This window comes from Taeniopygia guttata, chromosome 7 (genome assembly GCF_048771995.1).
Source record: "Taeniopygia guttata chromosome 7, bTaeGut7.mat, whole genome shotgun sequence".
NCBI lineage: Eukaryota > Metazoa > Chordata > Aves > Passeriformes > Estrildidae > Taeniopygia > Taeniopygia guttata.
In genome coordinates, this window is record NC_133032.1 from 37875193 (window position 1) to 37900001 (window position 24809).

The 24809-nt window shown below is 41.7% G+C and overlaps 2 protein-coding genes across 3 annotated transcripts in view; both read left to right on the forward strand.

The window, feature by feature from the left end:
- TNFAIP6 (TNF alpha induced protein 6) lies at nt 1-19987 on the forward strand. Its single transcript, XM_030278143.4, has 6 exons — nt 1-193; nt 9596-9733; nt 11178-11339; nt 15823-16051; nt 17368-17408; nt 18287-19987. Exons 1-6 carry the CDS (start codon nt 25-27, stop codon nt 18436-18438), a joined length of 891 nt encoding a protein of 296 aa, XP_030134003.4. The 5' UTR covers nt 1-24; the 3' UTR covers nt 18439-19987.
- A 1777-nt stretch (nt 19988-21764) lies between these two features.
- Nucleotides 21765-24809, forward strand: part of RIF1 (replication timing regulatory factor 1) — a 30239-nt gene continuing 27194 nt past the window's right edge. The window contains exons 1-3 of one of the 2 annotated variants that reach the window (XM_032749508.3): nt 21765-22037; nt 23165-23243; nt 23944-24040. In XM_032749508.3, the coding sequence (XP_032605399.3) occupies nt 21913-22037; nt 23165-23243; nt 23944-24040 (301 nt within the window). In that variant the 5' untranslated portion in view covers nt 21765-21912. The remainder of the gene's footprint in view (nt 22038-23164; nt 23244-23943; nt 24041-24809) is intronic. The other variant, XM_032749509.3, reaches the window with a different exon arrangement.

The following is a 24809-nucleotide window of genomic DNA, read 5'->3' on the forward strand; positions in this document are numbered from 1 at the left end:
CTCTATTTAAGATCTGGCTGCCAGATGTTGCGGGAGGATCGGGGCAGCTGCAGAGGCAGAGCCAGGAAAATTCCCAGCCCCTCGCTGCCTGGCCCGGAGATGATCGCGCTGCTGCTCCTCTCGGCGCTGCTGGGCGAGCAGGCTGCAGCCTGGGGCTTCAGGGATGGAGTGCTGCACAACTCCATCTGGCTAGGTAAGGAACCATCCCTCCTCACCCATCCTGCGCTGAAATTTCTTGAATTCTCCTTATCTCAGTAGCAACTGTCCCTTTTCACAACTTTCAGTTTGTACAGCATCACTGAACTGCAGGAAAAGGTATTTATTTATTAAAAATGTTATTATAGAACATTTCATCCGAACGTATTTTCCTGCAGCAGGAGGTAAAGTGAAAGCTGCCTTCACTAAATAACAGTGGCTTTGTTTTGAGGGAAAACGAGCCCGAAAAGAAACATTTGCCAAAGGAATGAATTACTTTCTGCACGAACATGCTTCCCGTGCCTGGGGTCCTGCATGGGAAACGAAATGATCTGGAAAGAACAGCCATGATATTGGTTTGTTCACGGGAAGATTTCAAAAGGGCAAGACAAAAACTCTGTGGGGATGGTTTCTGGTACCTCCAAGAACTCTGAGGGTTCTTTGCTAGTAATTGTAATTACCCAATTAGCAAAGAGCTGACTCAGCACAGAGCCTGCCACCGAGTGCTCTGTTCTCCAGAACAATCCTTCCAAATCCTCCATCCCCTGGAGAACGTTGGATTTTCCTGAGGATTTTCAGGAATCCCTGGAGCTGCTGGGCTCAGGTGTCTCCAGCCCCTCTCAGAGGATTCTGCAGAGCACCAGGAGCACAAATGATCACAGAAATTATCTTTTTTTTCCCATTTGGCTGCACATTTTTAATGGCTCCTCCTTCCCCCCAATCCTGCCTCTTGTGCCTCACAGCTCAGGTGGGGAAGGCTCCAGGAAAGAGCAGCTCCACCTCTGCTGCTCCAAAATTTGGGATAACAGCGCTCATTTGAGCAGCTCCATGAACTGATGTCAAATGGAAGAAAAATCTTTTGAAATTTTTTCTAATCCCCCGTAGAATGTTGGATTTTCCTGAGGATTTCAGGAATCCCTGGAGCTGCTGGGCTCAGGTGTCTCCAGCCCCTCTCAGAGGATTCTGCAGAGCACCAGGAGCACAAATGATCACAGAAATGATCTTTTTTTTCCCATTTGGCTGCACATTTTTAATGGCTCCTCCTTCCCCCCAAACCTGGAGCTCGGCAGCTCCGCCTCTGCCGCTCCAAAATTTGGGATAACAGCGCTCATTTGAGCAGCTCCATGAATTGAAGTCAAATGGAAGAAAAATCTTTTAAAATGCTTTCAAATGGAGCAGCTGTGTGCTAATTGGAACGCATGATAAAAATTCTGTTTGGCTGCACCTCTAAGCATTGGGCAGGAGAGTAAATGAATATAAACCAGGGGGTAAAAATCCTGATGGCTTTCTCTAAACAAACAAACCAAAATAGAAATGCACCTTCTTGGGTGAGTGCAGCAATAACATTTCTGGAATGAAGCAGTTAATTGAATTACCAGTGGAATTCAGCGATTCTGTATATAAATGAAGATAAAATTGGTAAATTCACAGCCATCCAGTTCGTGCTTCTTTGCATTTAAAATAAAATAACTTGAATAGCAAAGGAAGTCACCCCAGCTCAGCCTCACTGTGCTTGAGCATCAGTGCAATAAGAGCTGGGGGTGCACAGTGACACCTGAGCTCTGCTTTTCTCCTCTTCTGATAAAGACCCAAACTCAAAATTCAGGAAAATTTCCATTTTAAATTTTTCCTCCACAAACCTGTCGCATGCATCTATATATATATAAAATATATAAATAAAATATATAAATATAAAAACCACATTTATATAGTATATAGTATATAGTATATAGTATATAGTATGTAGTATATACTATATACTGTATACTATATAATATATAATATATAATATATAATATAAAATATATATATATAATTTTTATCTATAAGATTATATATCTATAATTTTTATTCTATTATATATTTTATATTGCATATAATACAATATAAAATATAATACATAATGAATATAATACTATATTTAATATATATAATATAATATAATATTTCATATTTTATTATATTATACATCTTTATATTACATATTACATTATATATTATACATTATACATTATACATTATATATCATAAATAATATACCATATATAATATATAATAGATTTATATATATAATATATAATATAGTGTATATAATATATAATATAGTGTATATTATCTATTATCTATTATCTATTATCTATTATCTATTATCTATTATCTATTATCTATTATCTATTATCTATTATCTATTATCTATTATCTATTATCTATTATCTATTATCTATTATCTATTATCTATTGCAGGTGCCTTCTTGGCCAAATGTTTAAGGGTTTAGCATATGCTAATTATATATAGAGCAAGATGGAGGTTTGAGGGTGGAGGCACCTTCTTCTCCATGGGTTTGAGTGGTTTTGTGTAATTAATTAAAAAAGTCCCCATTGCGGGCATGGGTGGTTGGTTATTGGGTTAAAAATAAAAATAATTTTGGTGTAATTTCTTAATTGGAAAGTTTATCCTTAAAATGCCTTGTAGAGAGAGAGATAAACCTCTCTACATACAAATATGTGCAATTTGTGTGCATGTTCCTGAAAATGTGGAGGTGGAGGCACATCCAGAGCCATAAATATGGAAATGAGGAGTGAGTAAACCCTGCTCTGAGTTCATCCTGCACAGCCCCACGTGGAATTGAGGAGGGAGGGGGGAAATATGGCCAGTGCAATATTTATTATTAACTGATTATGATTAACTGATGTCTATGATTAACTGATGTATATGATTAATTGATTTATATTATTAACTTATTTATAATTAACTGATGCCATCAGTTAATGAGGATTTTCTGTCAGGTTCTGGGACACCCAGAGAAACAGAGCACACACGTGATGTGTGATGGAGATTTATCTCTGTCTCTACAAGGCTTTTTAAGGATAAACTGTCCAATTAAGAAATTACACCCAAATTATTTATATTTTTTGGGCAGATCCTGTGTGTGGTCTGTTTTTCCAGAGGTTGTTTTGTCATGTTGCAGAGGAATAAAAGGGATGGGAGCTGTTGCTCCTCTCAGGGTGGTGGTGCTGCTGCTTTCAGAAGGGCTGATCTCCCCAGCAATATGTCAATTATTTGGCTTTTTTTCTGCCCAGTTAAGGATTAAATGTGTGAGATGGGATTTCTTGTTGGGACTCAGGTGTTTATTAGTGCTTATCCATGTCACAGTCTCACAAACCCTGAGTTCTGCAGCCCTTCACTCTAACAAATTAAAAATGGAGGTTTATCTCTCCCTACAAGGCCTTTTAAGGATAAACTCTCCAATTAAGAAATTACACCTAAATTATTTTTATTTTTAACCCAATAACCAACCACCCATGGCCAGCAATGTGGACTTCTTTATTTAATTACACAAAACCACCCAAACCCATGGAGAGGAGAAGGAGGAGGAGAAGGAGGAGAAGGAGGAGAAGGAGGAGAAGGAGGAGAAGGAGGAGAAGGAGGAGAAGGAGGATCAGCCTCCACCCTAAATCCTCCACCTTGCTTTATTTATGTTCCTATATTCTAAACCCTTAAATTCTGAGTTTTCCACCCTGTGATATCACACACTTCTATCCAAACTCCACACCCACAATCCCAGTTCTGCCATTCCATTTTGGAACCTTCTCCACAGCCTCAGGTCAGTGCAGAGTTCTCCTGAGGGTCAGAGTCTGTCAGCACAGAAAATCTGAAATTCTGCAAAACCTGCTGCCTGTCCATGGTGACATTCCAGCAGAAAGTGGGGGGAGATACCTTTAGATGGATAAAATCTGAAAACAATATTGCCAGGTGAAAAAAAAACACAAAAACAACTAAAAATGGTGAGATTTTAGAGAGCTCAGGGAATACAATCACTGCTTTCCAGTCCCCTTCCCTGGGCTCTGCATTCCGGACTTCCAGGCCAATGATTGATGTTTTTTATGCCCAGAACTAAGAACAAACTCTTGCAAAATTAAAAACTTTCAGAAGTTTGACCTCAGAAATTCTTTAGAACTTTTGTCACCAGTCCCTGTCCCTCACACTGTGCTTTAAACTCATCAATGTGTTGAATTCTCTAAGAAAATCAACACCATTTTCTGTGCCTCACACATTTCCAGGACCATTTCTTGTTGTCTTCTGCAGATCCTTCCCCAGTCTGATAAACATGGAAAGAAAATAATTCCAACTTTTTAAATTCTCATCTGAGAAATGTGGGAAATAGATTTACAGATAATTAAATTACACTTATAGAGTATTGTAATTTAAAAATAGCTTCTAATTGTAGCAACGTGAATTATTACATCTGTATTGTCTCACCGTTCTCGTGAGACTGAAAATAGAAAAAAAGCTTTTAAAACATTTGAGTTTTAAAACATTTGAGTCTGAGTCAGAAAAGGGCACAATCCAACAAGAAAGAGTAAAACCATAATTTTTACCTTGAGCAAAGTATCAGCTTTTTTCTCATCTGCACCTGTAACAGTTAGAATACAAATATTACAGTTAAAATAAAAATATCTGCAGGCAGGCCCAGCACTGAGCTGCTTCCTGGGGGATTCCCCAGCCCTGCATTCCCAACACAGAATGAGCTGATTTCTCTTGATTTCTCATGAGCTTAGCCATGACAGATTGCTGAGTGACTGAAAAGTAATATTTCCTGTGACTAAATCAAAAGTTATGTTTGTGTTTTTTCGCTCTGCTCGCCTTTAGCCACGCAGATTTGCCAACCTCAGCCAAATGCTTGGGTGACTTTGGCAAAAGCTTCAGGTTTAAAAACCAAATGTTTGTCCGAGGTGGCCCCCAAAAAACCACTTTCCACCTGTTTGGTTGGTGTGCCAACTTTTGGGATGTTTGGCCATTCCCAAAAGATATATAAAAAAAGCTGTATCGGGCACATTTATGGGATTATTCCCAAATCATCTCTGGATTCTGGTGGATGCATGGGAACAGTTGGTCCCTCACCTTCCCAAGGCATCTTCAGAGCTTCAGGAATTAGAGTGCACATGTAGTGTACATGACCTGCTGTGCCAAATTGAATTATACAGGGATTATTATGCCAATTATACAGGGAAAGATCCACCTTTAGTCAAGGATGTTATTCCCTTTCACAGTATATTTAAAAATCAGACCTCATGAATGAATTCCTATGAATAAATTCTTAATTTAAAAGGAGGTTTTTATACCAGAACCTGCCACAATCCCCAGCTGTGCATTGTTAGGCTCCTTCAGGAAGATTTTTTTGTGGAGGATCTGTTACCCCGTGCCAGGGATGCTGCAGAAGGAGGTTCTCCCTCTCCTCAGAGTGCTGCCAGCACTAGAATTTATTTCTCTGGGCACAAAAACCACCCTGGAAAACATCCCCCTGTGTCTGTTAAGGGCTCTCACCATTCCCAACCATAATTTAATGGCTTTTTTACAAACCTCCCCTAACCCAGCCAAAAGCACCGACCCCAAGCACGTCCCTAGAAAATACATCCTTTATTTTTAAGCTGCAAATAACTACTGTAAAAATGCTGCCTGCTTTCCATCTTCTCTCAGTCACGTTGGCTGGGCAGAGCTGCAAACAGCAATTCCTCTCAGATTCCGCTAAAATACAAGTGAGACCTAAATAAAAAAAACCCTCAGATTGCTGCAAGACAGATTTCCATACATATGGCACCAGACAAGTGCAACATGCGAAGATTGCAAAACTTGTAGCAGCCCTGGCAGTTTCTAGGTTTCCTTGGAAAGCTGTTTTGTCTCGGAATTGCCACGGCAAAGTCAAAAATAATGAAGAAATTGCTTTAATTTTCCGTGCAGCAGAAATGTCAGCCAGCAATTGTTCTGGTCCTGCCCTTTGTGACACACGCTCAGATATTTTTATTTGACATTTTCCCCCCCCTTTCATTTCTGCCTCTCCTCTAGCCAAGTAGCTGTGATTTCACTTCTCTGGAAATGCAAAACAAAGCTCTGATTCATCTTCCAGAGGCTCTGGGAGTCCCAGGCAGAAGGATGCTGTGATGGGGATCCAGGAGGAGCTTCCTGAGCCAGCCAGGGCTGGGGATGCTGACTCCAAACTGCTCCCAAATCCCTGCCCTGGGAGCATCCTGGGAGCATCCTGGGAGCCTCCCCAGCTCCTGCTGATTTTCTGTCCTTCACAAACCCTTCCAAACCCGGACCTGCTGTGTCCTAAACTGCCCCCACCCCAAATCCTACATCTGGGGGGTCACACACATCCCTTTGTGGGTGTCACACACACCCCTTTGTGGGTGTCACACACACACATCCCTGTGGGTGTCACCCACACAATGCCTTTTTGGGCTACCTAAAAACAGAATTAAGGGAATAAAAAGCAGTTCTATTTATTGAAGAGACTTCAAGTACATTTAGGGCAGACAAAACCCTCCAGGGGCCACACCCAAAAGTGGATGATGGCTGATGGCTTTTCACACTTTTATCATTTTGTCCATTTGCATATTGGGGGTTGATCTGTTCCAATTCCAGCTTCAGCTAACGAAGTCATTGACACCAAATTTATTCCCACAACTCCCTTTTGTTTCCATCTCTCTACCCTGAGGCAGTGAGGTGTCCTTGATTGCCAGGCCTGGAGAGGAATTGTTGTGTCTGCCCAAACTGGGAAAGCAGCAGCTCACACTGAATATGAAGTTTGGAGTTATGCACTAAAGACCTGCAGGTTACAAATACATGAAAAATGTAAAAGTTAAAATTCGCAGTTATCACACACATCCACCCTTTTGGGTCACACTCATCCCTGTGGGTGTCACAAACATTTTTTTTGGGTGTCACACTCATCCCTTTGTGGTCAGCAGTGCTGAGCTTTCCTAACACTTCCTCCATGGCACAGCTGAACATTTCCTCTTCATCTGTGTTATAGATACAGGTGAAATTTAAATATTGGCTTTAAGTGATTGGCTTTTTGCAAATATTAAACTAGATTTTATATGTATCATGTTTAAGTAACTTTGTTATAAAAATATAGTTTTTATTTCTGTTGTTGATTAAGCTTAGACATGGTAGTAAAATAGCTATATTGTGTTAAAATACCTACTTAGATAAAATAACGTCCAATGAACATATCAAAAAGACACCTACTACAAATATGCCAACTATCATCACTCACTGTCTGAAGACAGTGTAGACCCAAAAATTAGAGGTGATAAAAATAAACCAAAAAATACGCATACCCAAAAAAACCAGACCCAAAAAAGAACCACAATAAACAATTCTTAAAACATGTAAGCTAGTTTAGGATAAAAGTTTACTATGCATAAGAGTCTATGAAGATACAAGAAGCTGTTGTAATAAGAGAAGTACTTAAGAAGTATCTCCAAAAATAGCAAAGTAGCCTTGGGTGGGTGTCAGGGCGAGGGCCCCAGCTGGGTGATGATGGACACAGACTCCCTGTATTAGAGAAGGCTGATTATATTATTTATTAAGAAACCATTGCTCTTTTATAGCCTAGTTCACTGCTCGTGGTCCTAATTGGGCTTTTAGTTAAAACACCACCACCGTCGTTGGCTAATTAAGAAACCACCCTTTGGTAAAGAAATCTCACAACACCAGGTGCAGCGAGTGAGGAGAAGAATTGTTCCTCATTCCTGTCTCTGAGCTTCTCACAGCCTCTCCCAGGAGGGTCCAGGGGAAGTTTGGGTGTTTTCTCTGTGGCCAGAGAGGAAAAACACCCAAACTGGCAGAGTTTTGGGCGCTGCCACAGCTGAGTGCCAAGATGCACCTGGCAGTAACAACTTTACCCCATGACCCCTGTCTCTCTCCTGTTGTCCTTTATTAAACTTTTTACATTTTCACAAGGAATTACATTCTCTCATCCAGTTTGAAGGAGCTGGGGTTGTTCAGCCTGGAGAAGAGGAGGCTCAGAGGTGATTTTATCCCTGAAAGGAGGTGGCAGACAAGTGGGGTCGGTCTCTTCCAGCAGGCAGCACTGACAGAACAAGACACAGCCTCAAGCTACATCAGGGAAGGTTCAGGTTGGATATTAGGAAAAAATTTTCACTGCAAGAATAATAAAATACTGGAATTGTCTTCCCAGGGAGGTGGCGGAATCACCATCTCTGGGTGTGTTTAAAAAAAGACTGGACTTGAACTTGGTGCTATAGCCTAGCTGAGGTGTCAGGGCACAGATGATCTTAGAGGTCTCTTCCAACCTCATCATTCTGGGATTCTGTTTAGAATTATAAATGCAGGTGAATCCAGTGGGAAGAAATGACAATGTCTGACTCAGTTCAGAAGGCTGAATGATTTCTTCATTATAACTATATTATAATATATTAATATACTATTTAAAGGACATACTAAAACTACAAACCTATTTTTTCTAACTACCAAATCTAATTCACAAATCCTGACCCTCTCTGAGAGCCCAGCCCCAGGTAGGTTGGATTTGGATTTGGCCATCAGCTCAAAGAATCCTCACCAGAATCCAACCAAGCAGCTGGTGATAGTAAAAGGGTTTTAAAATCATGGGGATTTAGGGTTAAAAGGAAAAATAAGCTTAGTAGGCCCTGGAAAAATAAACACCCTAAGCACATGAGGAACTTGTACTTGCTAGAACTGCACCTGTGCAGGTAGTACATGAGAAATGATATAATTGTTAGGTGTGATAGTTGTTTAGTAATTAAATATAATTACTGTTTAATCATAAGAATAATCATGAGAAACTGTGGTCAGGGATCAAAGAAAGATCACAAGAAACTCATGTCAATGAATACAATAGAAGAATATAAGTTTAATAATTAATATGTGAGTTATATAAGGATAGAATATAAAAATACGTTCAGCTCAAAAGCCGTGTCAGAGTCAGATTTGGGTCTGGACCCCTGAATCCAGAGCTCTCAATAAAAGCAACTGCACGGAATCATATCCCGTGATTTTGTGTGTTCCTAAACAATGTAATTTAATAATTAATATGTAAGTTATATAAGGATAAAATATAAAATATGTTCAGCTTGAGAGCCGTGTTGGAGTAAGATTTGGGTCTGCACACCTGATTCAGGGGCCTAAGGAAGATCACAAGAAACTCATGTCAATGAATACGATAGAAGAAAATAAGTTTAATAATTAATATGTAAGTTATATAACGATAGAATATAAAATACAGCGCAAAAGCCGTGTGGGAGTCAGATTTGGGTCTGGAGCCCTGATTCAGGGGCCTAAGAAAGATCACGAGAAACTCATGGTTGAATAAAGTCAATGTATACAATAGAACAATATAAGTTCAATAATTAATATGTAAGTTATATAATGATAGAATATAAAATACGTTCAGCAGGAGAGCTGCGTTGGAGTCAGATTTGGGTCTGGACCCCTGATCCCAGAGCTCTCAATAAAAGCACCTCCATGGAACCATGTCCTGTGATTCTGTGTGTTCCTGAATGCTGACACTGGGAGCTGACCCTTTTTTGTCCCTTTTTTGTCCTTTTTTTGTCCCCTGTGTCCCTGCAGAGCGGGCGGCCGGCGTGTACCACCGCGAGTCGCGCTCGGGCAAGTACCGGCTGACCTTCGCCGAGGCCAGGGCCGTGTGCGAGTACGAGGGAGGACGCCTGGCCACGCTGCAGCAGCTGGAGGCAGCTCGGAAAATAGGTCTGGAGAAACCCAGGGGTCCTCCTCAGGGTGCTCACGGGGTGTTGGCGTCTCTTGTTCCAAATCTGGGGTTCTTTGTAAACGCCGTGGGGTTTGGTACAAGCTGCCCACTTGGTGAGGAGGAGGATGAGTGCCAGGGTGTCCCCAACCTTCCAGACAGAATTCCCAATTCCCAATCTGCCACCCATCCCTCTGGCAGTGGGAGCCATTCCCTGGCTCCTGTCCCTCCATCCTTGTCCCCAGTCCCTCTGCAGCTCTCCTGGAGCCCTTCAGGCCCTGCCAGGGGCTCTGAGCTCTGCCTGGATCCTTCCCTTCTCCAGGGGAACATTCCCGGGGCTCTGAGCTCTGCCTGGATCCTTCCCTTCTCCAGGGGAACATTCCCGGGGCTCTGAGGATTCCCTGGATCCTTCCCTTCTCCAGGGGAACATTCCCAGGGCTCTGAGCTCTGCCTGGATCCTTCCCTTCTCCAGGGGAACATTCCCGGGGCTCTGAGCTCTGCCTGGATCCTTCCCTTCTCCAGGTGAGCTTTCCCAGCTCTCCCAGCCTGGCTCCAGCCCTGGGAGCAGCTCCTTGACCTCCTCTGGACTCGCTCCAACCACTTTTATTCCCATTGAGATGTTTTCTGTGCTTGGAGGTGAAAAGTGCAGTGGAGTGAGGGCTCCCCTGGATTTCCAGCTGATTCCTAAGAAGCTCCTCATTCATTCAGAGCACTGAGAAAACAATGGAAAATATCCTCCACTCCAGACATTTTTTCACCCTGCTGTTGAGTCAGAAGCTGGCTCCCAGCACCAGCACATGTGAAAAGGGAACTTTTGTTTCTTCTGAGGAGCTCCAGGCCCTAAGATGCCACAAATATGTTCCAGTTCCTCTCCACGAAAACATTGGATGGGTCTCTACAACATTGCATTCTTTGGCCAGTGCTGTTAAGTTCTCAGCCACAGAATGCATTAAAGGGATCTTTTTGTTTGGCAAGAAATCCTTGAGGCATTTCAGGTATTTAAATTTAAATTGAAAGTGTTTTAAGGAAATGCTTGGGGATTTTAGCTGTCTGTAGTGTGTTTTATTTATTTTTAGCACTTAATGCTGACAGCCCTTGAGATGGGATTGAGTAAATTTGTCTGACTTCAAAAGGGAAGCAGAGAACACCCTTGGAAAACTCATCCAATGGATAATTGGATTACAAGTGCTGGTAGAGCACTTAAACCTGACTGTGCAGTCCATCTGCATTTGATTTGGGGCTTCAGATGAAGAACCAGTAATCACATTGTGGAGAACACAATTCAGTTTTACCCTCTGTATTTAAAATTATCCTCTCAACGTCCTGCTCTGGGGTGTAGCTCAATTTCTATCAGGCCAATTCCACCCAGGTCCACTGAGTGAGGCTTTGTGCAATAAGAGCAGCCCAGGACTGATCATTTTCTGCCTCATTTTCCCTCTGCTGCAGGTTTCCACGTGTGTGCTGCTGGCTGGATGGCCAAGGGCAGAGTTGGGTATCCCATAGTAAAAGCAGGAGCCAACTGTGGCTTTGGCAAGACTGGAATTGTTGATTATGGAATTCGCCTCAACAGGAGCGAGAGGTGGGACGCCTACTGCTACAACCCCAACGGTGAGGAGCAGCCACAGGGCTGTCCTTCTGTCCCCTCCTGTCCCCTCCTGTCCCCTTCTGCATTCAACCCACAATTTATCTGAATAATCTGAGGGCTTTCTGCCCATAATCTGAGGTATTCTGCCTGAAACAGGGTAAATTTAAGGTTAAACCTTCTTTTTTTTTTTGGTCTGAGATACAACAGCTCTGAAAATGAACGTCCTGCCTGGGACTGGCTTTCTTAGCAGGAACTAGGAGGAATTCCTAGGGAGGAATTGTTCCCTGGAAGGGTGGGCAGGCCTGACACAGGGTGCCCAGAGCAGCTGAGGCTGTCCCTGGATCCCTGGCAGTGCCCAAGGCCAGGCTGGACAGGGCTTGGAGCACCCTGGGACAGTGGGAGGTGTCCCTGGCCATGGCAGGGGTGAGTTTTAATGTCCCTTTCCATCCAGACCATCCTGTAATTTGTAAATGTAGGCGAACCTGATGGGAAGAAATGATGATGTCTGACTTAGTTCAGAAGGCTGAATAATTTTTTTATTATAACTATGTTAAAGATATAATATTTTATAGTTAATATGTTATATATTAAATATTATGATATATACATTATATAGATGAGATATATATTATATATAAATATAATGATATATATTTATAATCATAATTTATATGATATATAAAAGGAGGATATTAAAACTACATACTACTTTCTCTGACTCTAACTCTCACACAACTCGTGACCTTAATAAGTAAATTAGATCACCTATTAGACTCAAACAATCCTCACTAAAATCCAATCAAGCAATCACTCCAGGTAAACAGTTCTCTAAGCCCATTCTACATAGGAAAAACGAGGAGCAGAAACAGAAATTGTTTTCTCTTTTATTTCTCTATAAAAAATCTTGAGAGGGAGAGAAATGTGCTTGGCTGCCTGTAACTCTGTGATTCTCCCAGAGAAGCTCCCAGCAGAGCTCTGTGTGTCCTTAGAGGAGGAGAAGTGGCTCTCCAGGGCAGCTCAGAGCCCCAGCACAGACATCATCCCCCATCCCCTGCCCTGGAGGTGACCACAGCACCCACTGGTGTGGCCACTGGTGGCTTGGTGTGGGAATCCAGGGCTTCCCTCTGGCTGCCCTGGGACCCTGGCAGGGGTCAGGAACCCCCTGGACAGAGCCCCCAGAGACACTGGCTGTGATCTCTGTCCATGGAGAGGAGTTTTCAATCTTACAGGATCAATTACCAGCTCTGAGTGTTTGATAAGAGTAATAATTAAGTGTGGCACGGGTGCAAAAGTAAAATTTTAGGATTCTAGATGAGGGGTCGAAAGGGGACAAGATGGAGGAAATTGGGTGTGCCTTGTCCTTTTTCTCCTTCTTCATGCCCTCCATGTTTCACTGTGGTGTTGGCATTTTTCTGTTGGTTCAGGCTGGGGACACACTGTCCAACGTAGGTGACAGATATTGGCACGTTATTGTAAATCCAGCACAGGTAGTTTGTGGTATTTAATGTTTGTACCATCCCACTGAGGGCAGAGCCCCACACGCTGCCCTGCAGGACAGAGCTGCGGCAGGGCAGCAGAACATGTTAGAGATAAACAGAATAAACAACCTTGAAACAGCACAGACCAATTATGGCTTTGCTTTGGCAGCGGGGCTGACAGACAGAGACTTTCTACAATCTCGGAATCACCAATACCACAGATTCTGACAGCTTGGGATAGGGACAGGGACAGGGCAGAGGTGGCCCCAGGAAGGGCAGCAAAGCTCAGCTGCTGCTCCCAGCTCACAGAGGCATGGCAGAGGCCGTGAGGTCTGCACAGCTGTGCACATTTTGTTTGTGCTCCCAGGGCTGGGCTTGTTTATGTTCATTAAATAGCTCTGTGGGGTGGGGGCCCGGCCCAGATGTTCACACAGAGCTGCACAGAGCTCCTGCCCTGCGGTTTTGCTGTGGGATTGTTCCTCACAGAATCACAGAATGATGAGGTTGGAAGAGACCTCTAAGATCATCAAGTCCAACCCACACCACAACTAGTGCCAAGTCCAGTCTCTTTTTAAACACATTCAGAGATGGTGATTCCACCACCTCCCTAGGAAGACAATTCCAGTATTTTGTTATTCTTTCAGTGAAAAACTTTTTCCTAATATCCAACCTAAACCTTCCCTGACGTAGCTGAGGCTCCTCTGGGGCTCGGGGAGCTGCTGAGCAGCTCGCTCAGGGCACAGGAGGAAAGCAGAGACACGAGCCCGCAGCCCTGCAGGGATTGGGGCTGGGGGCTGTGCAGCCTGGCAGGAACATCAGCACTGGGGGGACAGAGACAAAACCCCAGCAGAACTGAGCCTGAGCTCTGCCCCACAACTGTGGAATTGTTGGGATGTTTGAAGTTTCATCCCAGCTAGCAGTGATCGTGGAGTGGTGGGATGGGTTGGGTTGGAAGGGACCTTAAAGCCCATCCATTGCCACCCCTGCCATGGCAGGGACAATTCCCACTGTCCCAGGCTGCTCCAACCTGGCCTGGGACACTGCCAGGGATCCAGGGCAGCCCCAGCTGCTCTGGGAATTCCAGCCCAGCCAGGAATTCCCAATTCCCAGCCTCCCACCCATCCCTGCCCTCTGGCAGTGGGAGCCATTCCCTGGCTCCTGTCCCTCCCTCCCTTGTCCCCAGTCCCTCTCCAGCTCTCCTGGAGCCCTTCAGGCCCTGCCAGGGGCTCTGAGCTCTGCCTGGATCCTTCCCTTCTCCAGGGGAACATTCCCGGGGCTCTGAGCTCTGCCTGGATCCTTCCCTTCTCCAGGGGAACATTCCCGGGGCTCTGAGCTCTGCCTGGATCCTTCCCTTCTCCAGGGGAACATTCCCGGGGCTCTGAGCTCAGTTCCCAGTTGGGTCAGCCCCACTCTCAGGGAGCTGGCAAAGCCCAAATGGCCACTGGATCAGAGCAGGAGTGGTTTCATCCCAAAGGGAATGTGGAGCAGCAGGAACAGCAGGAGTACAACAGCAGGTCTGTGATCACGAGCTGGTTTTTGTTTGAGACACGTTTGCAAGAGGTTTTTTGAAGAAGAAAGGATGAATCTGAGTGTCAGTGTGATGTGCAAGTACAGCTGTAAAGCTTGAGAGAGCCAGAAATCCCAAATGCCTTTCACATAAAACACAGCTCTGGCCCCAAACCCACTGAAGGCAATGAAAGCTTTTGCTGTGAATTCAGTGGGGTTTGGATCACGCCTCCTGCTTCCAAAATATCTCCTTCCAAAAGCTGGGTGTCCAGGTTTGAAAAGCCAGGGGTCTGCTGAGGGAGGCAGGAGCTTACCTTGAAATGGAGAATGTAAATCCCCTTCCTCTGAATTATTGTAATTTTGAAATTAAGGGGCTCTCATGCAAAGATGTGGGAATAGGAATAACAGCTCTTTACTAGGGAAACTAAAAATAAAAATGCAATAGTACAAACCAAAAAAAACAACACTGGCAGAGTCAGAGCAGGCCCTGGCAGGCTGTGGGTCAGGGAGGTGGCAGCAGTCCCATTCTATGGTGGCTCAGCCCTCCTGCAGTGCCAGATCCTATTGGTCATTGAACCCAAATTTGCTCTGATTTTTAAGAGTGTTAAATTTTCTTTTATAGTTCTCCTTGCAATATATAGAATTCTAAAAGTGGCAGTGGATGGGAGGATGAAATTGCCACCTCTCCAACCACACCGGTCAAACCAACAGCGCATCAATTCTCTCCTCTCACAAAAAAGAAGACAAAACAATCATTATTTACATGAACAGTGAGAATTCCAGTTATCAGAAGGCTAAAGAAGTTTTTTGAGAACTTTAAAACTTTCAAAAGAACTATACAAGAAAACACTTCTAAAAATCAGAGCAACACCCAAACAACCTTCACCAGAATCCAACCCAGCAATTTCCACACCACATTGCACATGGGGAAAACAGCACAGCAGAGATAAAGATTGTTTTCTCTTCTCCTCTCTGCGCTTCTCCTGAGAGACAGAATGATGTCTGTCTGTCCAGAGCATGGGAATGCCACACACCTCAGCCACAGCTTGCAGCGAAATGTCAGCAGCTGTCACTGTGGAGATGGGCACGGCACACACACACATTGTGCAGAGACAACAATGGCTGCTGCTGCTTTATTCCAAATTATTCTCAAATTTTACACCCTTAAAAAGCGTGATCTTAAGCCATTAGTTACATTATATTCATTGGACAAAGCAATAGCTTGTATTTTATTTTATTTTATTGTATTTTATTGGTACAAAGAAGTTAACAGCAATAATGAATGAGGAGCTTACAACAAAATTTGAAGGGATGAATGCTGCTCACTAAGGCTGGAAATATCCCGTATGTGTCTGTTTTATTGGTTTCCATGCTAACGGCCTTCATTTCTTCCTTGCTGTGGATAAATTCATGTTTTATCCACTTCTCCTCCTGCTAACTCAGCCTGCAGAGCAGCAGATCACGGAATTCAATTCCAGTTGAGAATTCAAAGCTCACCTCTCGTGTTTTACCTGCCCCTTAGGCAAGGAGTGCGGAGGGGTTTTCACGGACTCCAAGCACGTCTTTAAATCGCCGGGTTACCCCAAGGAGTACGAGAACGAGCAGGTTTGCTACTGGCACATCCGCGTCAGCTACGGGCACAGGATCCACCTGCAGTTCCTGGAGTTCGACCTGGAGGAGGACACGGCGTGCCTGGCGGATTTCCTGGAGGTCTACGACAGCTACGACGATGTCAACGGCTTCGTGGGCAGGTACGGAACAGGGAATGCGCCACTTTAGGGTGGGCTGGGCACACCTTCGGGAGAAGGAGGTTTATAAAGTGTAAATTAGGAAATTTATGGGATGAATTGATAGAATAAATGATATCTAATATCTAGTATTGAATATGTAATATCTAATATCTAATATCTTATATATTATATATTATATATTATATATCATATGTTATATACAATATCTTATATATTATATATTATATATTATATGTTATATACAATATCTTATATATTGTATATTATATATTATATATATAATATTATATATTATATCTAATACCTAATATCTATTATATATTATCTATTATATATTATCTATTAGCTATTATCTATTATCTATTACCTATTATATATTATATATTATATATTCTATAACATAGAATATATAATATAGTAGATTAATATAATATAACATAACATAAGATATGATAACATAATACAATATAATATAATATAACATAATATAATATAATACAACACAATACAACATAATACAACAAACATATATACAACATAACATAATATAACATAATATAACATAATATAACATAACATAATAAACCATAACATAATAAACCATAATATAATATAATATAATATAATATAATATAATATAATATAATATAATATAATATGATATATGATATGATATGATATGATATGATATGATATGATATGATATGATATAATATAATATAATATAATATAATATAATATAATTAATATAATATAATACAACATAACACAACATAACACAACATAACACAACATAATACAACAAACATAATATAACATAACATAACATAACATAACATAACATAACATAACATAACATAATATAACATAACATAACAGAATATAATATAATATATTATACTGAGTCCATTTTTGCTTTTACAGATAATTCAAATGGATTTTTTTGGCAATGTTGTTCCTCTCTTAGTCTTGGCTCACTCTTCCTTTCCTTAACCTCTTGTGAATTGGCTTTTTTCCCTTTTTTCATTTCCTTCCTGCAGATATTGAAAACTGCTTCCTCCCCTCAATCTTATCATAGGATGGCATTAAAAAATTATTTAGGAAATTGCTTTAACATAGAATTCCAATTAAATCAATTTATATTCTTATATCAATTTATATTGTAAATATATTAAATATTACTATAATAATATTTAATATATAATTTATAATATAAATATGCCACATATATATTTAATATCCTCTTGAGCCCCATGGAGCAGGGCTGTGCCATAATTCCCTTAATTCCTTTAATCAACATTTCTTTTTTTTTTCAGATTTTGTGGAGATGAGTTGCCAGATGACATCATTAGCACAGGTAATTTATTTTCACTCTTTGTGGGAAATCAAAAAGCCACTTAATTACTTCTAAATGAATGTAAATCAGCCTAATTAGAGGGAAGTGTTCCCTAAAAAAACTTAAAACCTCAAAAAAAAAAAATCTGAAAAAATTTAAAACCCAAAAATCATATCTGAAAAAAACTTGAAGACCCCAAAAATACACCTGAAAACCCCTTAAAACTCAAAAAAAAAAAAAAAAAAATTTGCAGAAAAACCTAAGACCCCAAAAAAAGATATCTGGAAAAAGTTAATACCCCAAAAAATATATCTGGAAAAAATTTAAACCCTAAAATATAGGTGAATAAAAATAAAAAATCCCCCAAAATATAGGTGAAAAAAATTAAAAATCCCCAAAAATTTATGTGAAAAAAATTTAAAATCCCCAAAAATTTGTGTGAAAAAAATTAAAACACCCCAAAATATAGGCGAAAAAAAATTAAAATCCCCCAAAATAGATCTGAAAAAAATTTAAAATCCCCCAAAATATATCTGAAAAAATTAAACCCCAAAATATGGGTGAAAAAAAAGAAAAATCCGCCAAATAGAGGAGAAAAAAATTTAAAATCCCCAAAAATAAATGTGAAAAAATTAAAAGTATGCAAAAATATATGTGAAAAAATTAACAATCTGCAAAAAATATATCTGAAAAAAAGATTTAAAGAATTTTAAACCCAAACTTAATGTGAAAAAATGTAAAATCCCACAAAATATAGATGAAAAAAATTAAAAATCCCCAAAATACATGTGAAAAAAAATAAAAAATCCCCCAGAACATAGGTGAAAAAATTTAAACCCCCGAAGATCCATGTGCAAGGCCCCGTTTTGCTGCCCATAAATGGAATTTTCGCCATGCAGGGAACGTGATGACGCTGAAGTTCCTGACGGACGCCTCAGTGACCGCGGGCGGGTTCCAGATCCGTTATTCCGCTCTGGAGCCCCCCCAGCCCCGAAACGCCTCCGGCCCGGCCCGGAGCAGCTTCGTGTCCGGAAAATTCGGAATTATGTGAGCACAGCAGCCCGCACACAACCTGCTTCAGCCTGAACTCAATCCAGATTTTTTCAGATTTTTGTTTTGTCTCTTTTTTATATATATTTTTTTTCATTTCTCTGTCTGAGTTTGTGGTTTTGTTATGTTTCGGTAAGAAATACACTAGGGAATAAATTATAAAATATACTTACAAGGATTATTTTTAGAATACAAGTGTAAAATTCATTGCTACCAAATATTTAAAATTATTTTTTTCTATGTAAACGGCTCCTTCTCCTCATTTCTTGCACCACTTGAACCAACTTTTTGTGTGTCTGTCACGATCGTTTTTAAATTTACGCTCTCCTCTCTTTATTTCCCTTGATTTCCACATATTTATTTTTTTAGACTGTTGCTTTATTTCCACTATCCTCTACACATTATTATTATTATTTGTTTTTAATGAATTGATTTTCTTGAACTGGAAAGGCCTTCAGTGTAAGCTCATTTTTAAGACACAAAAATTCATCTTGTGGATGGCCTGGCAGGCACCAGGTGCAGAAGATTGGGAAGAGCACAGGATCAGCTGGATCCACACTTTGATTTTCTTGGCAGATCCATGGGTTCTGTCAGGGTTTCCTCATCCAAAGCATGAAGTCCTTTCAAAAGAATGAAAGGAATGACTTGGTAAAGAGAATAAAAGTGGTGAGAGGAAGCAGCAGGAGGAACTTCTCACCGAGCACGTTCCGAAGACACCACCGAGGTGCTGGACCTTGTTTACACCGGTTTAAGACTGTTCTAGTTGAAATTGCTGAATTTAAATCATTTAAGACTGTTCTAATTGAAATTGCTGAATTTAAAATCCTTTAAAACTGATCGAGTTGAAATTGCTAAACTGAAATCCTTTATGACTGTTCTATTTGAAATTGCTGAATTTAAAATCCTTTAAGACTGTTCTAGTTGAAATTGCTGAATTTAAAATCCCTTATGACTGTTCTAATTGAAATTGCTGAATTTAAAATCCTTTATGACTGTTCTAGTTGAAATTGCTGAATTTAAAATCCTTTATGACTGTTCTAATTGAAATTGCTGAATTTAAATCCTTTACGACTGTTCTAGTTGAAATTGCTGAATTTAAAATCCTTTATGACTGTTCTAATTGAAATTGCTGAATTTAAATCCTTTACGACTGTTCTAGTTGAAATTGCTGAATTTAAATCATTTAAGACTGTTCTAATTGAAATTGCTGAATTTAAATCCTTTATGACTGTTCTAATTGAAATTGCTGAATTTAAAATCCCTTATGACTGTTCTAGTTGAAATTGCTGAATTTAAATCCTTTACAACTATTCTAGTTGAAATTGCTGAATTTAAATCATTTAAGACTGTTTTAGTTGGAATTGCTGAATTTAAATCCTTTAAGAGTGTTCTATTTGAAATTGCTGAATTTAAAATCCCTTATGACTGTTCTAGTTGAACTGCTGAATTTAAATCCTTTAAGACTGTTCTAGTTGAAATTGCTGAATTTAAATCCTTCTCCAAATGTTTTTACCTGAAGCAGCATTAAAGCTACCTCTGGTCTTATCCCACCAAGTTTGCAGTGAGTTATTTTTGTTTCTTGCAACCATTATTAATTTAAAGGAGTAAATGAGTTTTGTTTCTGAGAGTTTTCTTGACTCCAGCTCTGCTGAAATCTAATGCTCACTATGAATTTTCCTGTGAATTCCATTTTGTTTGGAGCATTTGTATTCCTCATCCTCTGAATTCATCAGGAATGGTTTTGTGTTGGAATCTGAAATGCAGGGAACTCTCAGAACTTTGAGCTTGTAAGCCAAAGGTTAGAATTAAACTCAGGATTTGAGCTGAAACCTTGGAAAAGGTTTCCAAACTTAGGTGCTAGGAGTGAGAATGTGGATTTATGGTTTAAGTTAGGAAAAGCAAAGTTTAGAGGTTTAGAGTTTAAGATATAGAAAAAATAAAAGTAGTCCCAGAGGTAACAAGGAGTTCAGAATGCAGCGCTGTAGGTTTGTGTGTCATAGCATGACTGGCTAACAAAGCTGATATACAAGTCCGTAAGACAAAATATTTAATTCAAAACCATAAATATCCTCGTTGGCAATGTTTTATTGGTCAATACATTTTTAAAAGATCTTATAACTAAAGGTCTTGTGACCTTCTGAGCCATGCAGTGAAGATGTGAGCCCAATTCACCCTTCCTGCCTGTGGAAAAGATAAGGAAAATAAATCACACCATCTAAAAAACTCAGAGGTTCTGTCTCCAATTCATTCGAAATTCCATCAAAAATCCCCAGTTTTGCACAAGGATGATCCTAAGATCTAATCAGCCCCGTTTTTGCTTTATTTCTTCTAATTCTCGATGGTTTAAATTTATTTCATTCCTGAGCTTTTATTGTCATCTCACTGGGAATATAATCCTGTTTTCTGGCTGTACTGGAGAACAACATTGCTCCTCTCCTGGTTATTTCCGACACTTTACTCGTGCTCCATGAAACGAGTTTCACATCCCCACATTCCTGGGATGTAACTATATTTAAAAAGTGCTTTTTAATCCTGCCACCTTGTGTTCACAATACAACAGCATTCCCATTTTCCAGCATCAGCAGCAGCGCTTGTCCTTGGGGAAGAGAATAAGGAAAAGCATGGGGAGAATGTTATTATTTTTATTTATGACCTCGGGGTGGGGTTTTTTGTTGTTTTAACTGGGAAGCGCCAGGTCTTGCATGGATAGGGATGAGAACCAGGGAACACTGGAATCCCCACGGGATATTTTTTTGGGGAATAAACCCAGGACAGCCATTCCTAATGGAAACACAGATCCCTGCAGGCCTTTCCAACCCTTTGGGTTCGCTGCTAGGGCTGGGAATTTCCTATTTCAACCCCAGAGGGGCTCAAGGAATTCCGGCTACGGAGCTGGAGTTCATTTCCAGTCATTAATTAGGGATTTGACCGACCTGAGCTGACCTATTGCTCCGACTTCATGACGAGGAGCCAGGAAGCGGCCGGAGCTGCGGCAGGGCGCATTTAGGTTGGAAATTAAGGAAAGGTTTTTCCAGCAGAGCGTGCTCTGGCACTGACCACGCTCTCCGCGGAATGCTCGCGGCCCCGAGGCTGCCAGAGCTCTCAGGAATGCTCAGGGTGGGACGTTCGGGCAGGGTAAGGGGGCGGACATGGATTTTTCGCCCTTTTTCGCCGTTATTCTCCGACCCCGGGATGTGCGGGGGGTTCGCGTCACCCGCGCTCCCTCAGCGCCCTCAGCGCCGGCCGGCCCCGCCCCCTCACGCGCCCCCGCCTTTCCCGCCGCGCCTCCGCCAATCAGCGGCGAGAGGCGGGCGCGCGGGAACACCCGGGTCGCGCCGCCATTGGCCGGAGGCCGCGCGCGCCGCCCGCGCGCGCCGCCGCCATCTTAGCGCGGGAGGCGCGCGGCGCTGAGTGAGGGGCGGCCGCGCTGGGGGAAGGAGGAGGAGGAGGAGGAGGCGGCGGTGTCGCCATCACCATGAGCGCTCCCGGCCCCCATCCCGACCCCGCCGCCGGCTCCAGCCTCGGCCCGCTGCTCCACACCCTGCAGGACCCCGCCGCGCCACCGGGAGAGCTGACGGACGCGCACCTCACCGTCGTCAGGTGAGCGCGGGGGGACGCGCACGCTGACCGTGCGGCCTGAGGGCTCGGGCCGGGCTCGGGGAGAGAGGGGGGCAGGAGGGTATGGCAGCGGGGCTGTGCTGCCCTGGGAGCCCGGAGGCAGGGCTGCGGCCGGCGTGGCCGCGGGAGACATGCGGGGCTGGGGGGGAGGGACGGGAGGAAGGGAGGAGCGAGGGGAGGAAGAGGAGGGAGGAAGGAGCGCATCTCCACAGGCTCTGCGCATCCCAGAGCCTCCCTGTCCCCGTGGCTTCCTGGGGCATCCTCAGAGGTGTGCGAAGATAATAAATAATAACTTAACAACAGCTTTCTTGTCATGTCAAAGCCTTGCGGGTTTAGGATTGGAAGGGTGAAGTTTTTAGTTGGCGTTTCTCGGGTTTTGCCTTGTTTTCATTGCATTTCTTTCTGGAAGGTGCTTCTTCCCCATGAGGTTGTGCCTTTCCCTGCATCTTTCTGATTTTATCATTTGCAAAGGCACGACCTCTTTCTCTCAGTGTCTCCCTAAGGTTCTGCAGTGAATTCGACTCTGTAGTACTCACATAGCAGATTTTACAGGTTTCTAGAAATAACTGGCAGCAAAAAAACCCTTCTGATGCCAGTATTCAGCAGCAACAAGTCCTCCTGGACGACCGAACTCAGCACGGTTTGGGTTTTGCAGTGATGATTAACGTTTTATGGGATAATTGCAGTTTTTCTGCAAGAATGTTCCTTACATACGTGCAAAATCATCCTTGCTGCTTCTCAGACCAGATTTTCCTGGATTCTGAGCTGCTCCTGAGGAAAGTGCTTTTTCAGCTCCTGTTTTTCTAATTTGCAGCAAGCCATTTAAAGTTTGCATGCTAAATTGTAATGTTTTTATAGGAGCTGATCAAAAAATGAAAGCCCTTAATGTTTTTCTGAGTGTTCTTTGGGCAGAAAACGAGTCATTGCTCACTTTGTACTATAGCACAGGATTTTGCTGCTGGGTCAGACCCTGTGCTGGCATTTTTGCTCTTTGATTTGTTGATTTCCTTCAGGAAAATACGCTGCTCCGTGTCAGAAGTTGAAAGTTAAGTCAGGTACAATGTCCTGAACTTGTAAATATTGTTTGTTTTCCCTCCTGCTCCTTGCAGTCGCCTGAGTGGTGAAGGAGCCAAAGCATTCACTGCAGATTTCAGGAAACACTTCCCTCAACTCTGCAAGGTGTTCAAGGTATGGTTGTTCCATTCAGTTCTCCTACACTTCAGGGAACAAAGATATTTTGGTGGGCAAGGTCAGTGGGCATAGAAAGACTCAAATTTCAGCTCGTTTATAGAGTCACAGAATCATTAAGGTTGGGAAAAAAACTCTGAATCATGAAATCCAGCTATTAATAGGAATGCAAGGTAGTTGCAGAGCAGGAAAGGAGTTTTTTTGACAAAACAGCTCTTGTCATGAGGAATTACTGCAGAAAAAACGAAAGTGCTGAGTGTTGGATGTGTTCAGGCAGCATACCACGGTCAAATCTAATCTTCCAGCCAGGAGAGATAGTGTGGCTGCCTTAGAAACCATTCAGAATATGCAGAAAATGTCAAGGATTTTTAAGGAGTAATGTAAAGGTTGTTCTGAGCCATTTTTTCCTTCTGATTTAGAGGCCTAAAAACAATTGGAGAGTCAAGTGAGAGAACATAACATACACAACCAAAGTGAAAAACTTGGGATGTTTGGGATTTATTTCATTGAAGATGTTTTTATTACAGAGAGCAAAAACAGAATTCAGGGAGGGTTTCCTGCCTGGGTGGAATTTTCAGCAAATGTTTGCTTTTTCCAGCTTCCCAGCAGTGTTGGTATTCAGACAGTAAACTCAATATTTCTCAGCTGCTTTTCTAACCTGAGATTCTGTGGATTTTTTTTTTATTTTTTTTTTCCCCAGGCACACATTTCCAGTCCAAACTTGGAGCTCAGTAATGCAGCATTGCAGGCCTTGGGCTTCTGCACTTTTAATTCAAACAACACAGCTGAATTATCTGGTAAGCAATCAGACTGTGACTATGAATATATACATCAGGGCTCTTTCTTTAGGTTTTTCTTGGCATTTGTTTTAATTTTGGCCAGGTTTTGTCTGTAATATGAGCAGTGTGATCAGTTCATTAATTACATCTTGTACACAAGTATGGTGATGATTTTTCATGCTGTTACACTAATTCTATTTTACTACCTTTAGTTTAATTAAATGTTTTGGTAGCAATTAGTAATTAGTAGTGTGGAATTAGTGTTCAAAAAAAAGATATTCTGGTGATAAAAGAGTGAAGAACCTATTTGTAGGATTTGGGGGTGCACAGTAGAGCTTTTCAACACATTCCTGCTTTTGCTTGGAGATTTCTTTGTTCCATCAAATCATGGAGTGCTTTGAGTTGGAAGAGACTATTAAATTAAAGGTCCAGCCCAGACTATTGCTAATTAATCCAAAATCTTATGACCTCCATTCCTAAAAAGTGCTAAATCCCTTTCACAAAAGGTTTTGGTTTTGAGAACTTGAGGCTTTGCCTCAAGGTAAGACCACAGGTTTTTGGAATCAGGGGAGAGGGCGTTTTTCCTGTTTGAAATTGGTTCTTTTGTTCTTCTCCTCCATTTCTTCAGTGTCTTCTGCTTTCCTGTTATGCAGAATTTCCCCAAATTTCCATAATATCTGTGTGGTATCTTTCTTTCCTCTCATTCATAGCTCATTTTTCCTAACCAGTTGATAAATGACAATTTTACTACAGAATGTCAGGCTCCAGAAATCACAAAGCCCTGAAA

Excerpts from the sequence above, each read along its gene's own strand:
- TNFAIP6 (XM_030278143.4), top strand. The coding sequence starts at position 25 with ATGTTGCGGGAGGATCGGGGCAGCTGCAGAGGCAGAGCCAGGAAAATT. Across the intron at positions 16,052-17,367 it reads GTCAACGGCTTCGTGGGCAG|ATTTTGTGGAGATGAGTTGC; the intron begins GTACGGAACAGG and ends TTTTTTTTTCAG. Across the intron at positions 17,409-18,286 it reads AGATGACATCATTAGCACAG|GGAACGTGATGACGCTGAAG; the intron begins GTAATTTATTTT and ends TTCGCCATGCAG.